Raw genomic sequence first — 3,587 nt, forward strand, 5'->3', positions numbered from 1 at the left:
AAAAAAAAAAAAAAAAAGAACCAAAAGCATAAAAAACCACAGCAAATTTCTTGACGAAAATTGAAAATAAAAGTTTCCTTGTATTTTAGTGCTCTCGTTCAGTGTGGGTGTAGGTGCAGGTGGATGAATGTTTCTGATGGGAGCCCTGGGACGTGTGTGTTTGGAGACGAAGGGTTTCCTTGTGTCCTGAGATTTCACGAAAGAGCCGAGTTCCCACTGCACGTGCTGCGTGCTGACAAGCCCACCTGTGCACAGCGGGGCCACCGGAGCCCCCGGGTTCACAGCCCACACCGCGGCCTCCTGGCTCCGCGAGGGTGTGGAAGCGGACTTCTCCGGGCTGTGGACGTCGCGCGTATAAAATGAAGGGGTCTTCCTCGCAGAGTTGGGAAGACAAAACCAACGAAGGGCTGGAACAGTTTTAACAGCTAAGCACCACCTTGCTGTCTATTTGAAGAAAGGCTGAAGTCGGTTTTTCTGTTAACTTGCGTGAATGAAGTCAGGACGCGAGATGCCGTCCTCCCCACCTCCAAGTCGGGAACCTGGGCAGAGAGGACCGTAACCTGAGGGGGAGCGCGGGGTCTGGGGTCAAGCAAGAGGGTTTCCGCGTCGCGGGCGTGGGGTCCCCCGATCTTGAGGCGACGTCGGGCGGAGGAGGGCCCGGCTCTGGCGCCTCCGTTCGAGGGGAAGGGGCGGCTTTCGGGTACAGTATTTCCGACAAATCTGCAGTGAGGCGAAAGACCCACGCCCGGAGGGGAGGGCGGGGACGCCGACAAACGCCTTGCGTGCACCACCTTCTCCGCCTGGGGGGAAGGCAGAGCGGTCCGCCCAAGATTCGTGCCCGGCCGCACGGCCCCGAGGCCCGCGCGGGCCGGGAAAGCAAACGTTCCGGCTTCCGCGGCGGACCGGAAGACCGGAAGAGGCGGGACTTCGGCAGGCACGCAGGGCGCCTGCGTGAGACGTTTTCGTGGTGCGGCGTCGGAGCGCCTGACCTGGGTCGCACGTGGAGGTCCGCGCCTGCTTCCGAATCCCGTCTCGGGGCTGGATTGGCTTCCAGGTGAGCCGAGGCATCGGGCGGGTCTGGAGGAATTCGGGGAAGGAAGGGTGAGGCGCTGACCTGGACTGGGGCGTGGGGAGGGTGGGGGTACGCGGTACCTAGGGCGTGGGACCCAGGGCCGGGGCTCAGCGTGGAGTGGAGGTTTGGCAAGGCCTCGAGGGGCTGTTGAGTCGAGGTTCTGGTGAAGGCGATACCCTCTCCCGCTCCATTTCGCTTCGTCTGCGTTCTGCTTTTCCCTTACAATACGCGCTCCTCTCCTGTCTCCCGTTTTGTTTTCCTCAGTACCATGGGGCGGAAATTGGACCCTACGAAGAAGGAGAAGCGCGGGCCGGGCCGAAAGGCCCGGAAACAGAAAGGTGCCGAGACCGAACTTGCCAAATTCTTGCCTGCAGGTAAGGGTCTGGCGTGCTCCCTCTCCCGATTCTCCAGCTTTTGCGCTATTCTTTTACCTGTAGCGTAATCCTTCCGTTTTTTTAGTCAGTTTGTGTGTTCGTTTTCTGTTCAAGCGGAGTTTTCTTTTAATGAGTTACTAGGAAATAAGTAGGAATAAAGTACGCTCATTAGTCTTTAGAACTTAGGGAACATGCGACAGGGACACGAGTACCCATGCAAGGAGAGGTGTGGTTTAACAGTGCGGGAGTTCAGAGGAAGGGGGATCCCACGGAGTTAGAGAGTTTGAAAAGATTTTGTTTGAAAAGATTTTGTGAAGCAGTTGGGTTTTGAAAAATGGGTGACATTTTAAGAAGTGGAAGTTGGAAGGGGATAGTCCAGTCGCTGTGAGCTGCATTGTTGAGTGCATGGAGATGGGAAAGCACAGATCTGGTTCCCGCATGGTCAGTAGTCTACTGCATGGAAGACTGGGTGGGAGGGAAGAATGGGCAAGTAGTTTGTGTTGAGCATCATATAAAAGATGCAGTTTACTGAGGTGTTGGCAAATGCTAAACACTATACCGAAGCCTTTGGACACATTGTATCCTCTCATTCTCAGTGTCCTGTGCGAGAGGCCCTGCTAAGGAAATGGGTGCTGAGAGGTTAACCTGTAGATAGTTATTAAATGACAGAGCTGAGATTTAAACTTTCTGTTTCTTGGAGAATATACGAACAGCAGCAGTTGTAAAGGTAAAACCTATTGTGGTTCGTAACTGATGAGTTGAGAGTAAAAGAAAGGGCAGAAGAAAGTTTTGAATCTGTGTTACCAGAATGATGATGATGCTGTTTGTTGAAATCAGTCTGGAGGGAGGCCCTGTTTGGATTTGGCTGATGAGCAGCCAGATGGAAATCATCTCCTTTACATCTCTTAACCAGCTCCCGGTAGAGCACAGTGGAGTGAGTTATAATCTACTGCCTCTAACTAGTGTTCTAATTCTCTTCCCTTTTATTTCCTTTCCCGTTGCTTTTTTTTCATTTCCCCTGTAACCTCCTGTTCTGCCTGTTTAAAAAAAATTTTTTTTTAAACAGGTGGTGATGAAAATTTCAAGAGGCTGTCCAGTCGTGCCCGAAAGAGGTGAGTGTGCACGTCTAGACTTACGTTACACAGGTTAAATTGGTCCCACTCATGTTTAGGCACATGCTCCCATGTGATCATGCTGATGGAAAGAGCTGTTGGGGACTGTCAGGTTTCCCTGCACTGGGAAGTGGCAGAGCCTGGAGATGTGTTCCATTTCCTCGCTCCTTTTATGTTTTCAGGGCAGCCAGGCGGAGGTTGGGCTCTGCTGAAGCCCCTGAGATGAATAAGTCCCCTGGGGCCAAACCATTGCCTGGAAAGCTATCAAAAGGTCAGTGGACATAGGAGCTGGGTGCCACGTGAGGAGTCCTCTGGGTCCTGGGTAGGGAGGGGTTTGTTGAGTATTTCTGAAGTGAAAGGAACAGCGAGAGGACGTACTTGGGGGTAGAAAGTACAGGCTCCATCAGTGTGTGGCTGCCATAAGTCCAGGATTCTTCAAACCCTTTGGGATCTCTGCAGGAGCCGTCCAGGCACCCAGTAAGAAGGGAGCCCCGTCCTTATTTAACAGTGCTCGAGGCAAGAAGCGCCCAGCACCAACCCACAGCAGTGACGAGGAAGAACAGGAGGAAGACTCTGAAGGGGGTGGTGTGGTGAACCAGGGGGGCCTCTGGGGCTCCGAGGACAGTGACGCTGATGTGGTAGATGACTATGGAGCTGACTCCAACTCAGAGGATGAAGATGAGGATGACGGTGCAGAGGTGAGCTTTATCTCTCTGGGTCTTCAGAAAGCTATCCTTGCCTTTTAGAGTCTTTCCAGATCCTTGAGACTATCTCTCGGTGACAAGGATAAGCCTGAGTGGAGAAAAGGGATTTTAGTGTTCCATCACTTTTCGTAGCACCTTACCTCCTCTCAGCACATGTGCAAGTTTAAAAGAGCCGCAGGATAGAGCACTTTAAAATATGACGACGCTCAGTGCTGGTGAGGACATGGTAAGGCAGACACTTGTATGGCCCCACTGCTGGGACTAGAAATGCACAGGCTTTTTTTTTTTTTTTTTTTTTTTTTTTTTTTTTTTTTTTTTTTTTTTT

At 52.1% G+C, this 3,587-nt stretch overlaps 1 protein-coding gene across 1 annotated transcript in view; it reads left to right on the forward strand.

The window, feature by feature from the left end:
• The first annotated feature begins 960 nt into the window (after positions 1-960).
• Positions 961-3,587, forward strand: part of NOP2 (NOP2 nucleolar protein) — a 9,007-nt gene continuing 6,380 nt past the window's right edge. Inside the window, exons 1-5 of the mRNA XM_007469424.1 lie at positions 961-1,054; positions 1,337-1,446; positions 2,513-2,558; positions 2,741-2,829; positions 3,018-3,256. Of these exons, the coding sequence (XP_007469486.1) occupies positions 1,341-1,446; positions 2,513-2,558; positions 2,741-2,829; positions 3,018-3,256 (480 nt within the window). The 5' untranslated portion in view covers positions 961-1,054; positions 1,337-1,340. The remainder of the gene's footprint in view (positions 1,055-1,336; positions 1,447-2,512; positions 2,559-2,740; positions 2,830-3,017; positions 3,257-3,587) is intronic.

The sequence above is a fragment of the Lipotes vexillifer genome, unplaced genomic scaffold, assembly GCF_000442215.2.
Source record: "Lipotes vexillifer unplaced genomic scaffold, Lipotes_vexillifer_v1.1 scaffold395, whole genome shotgun sequence".
Classification (NCBI taxonomy): Eukaryota; Metazoa; Chordata; class Mammalia; order Artiodactyla; family Lipotidae; genus Lipotes; species Lipotes vexillifer.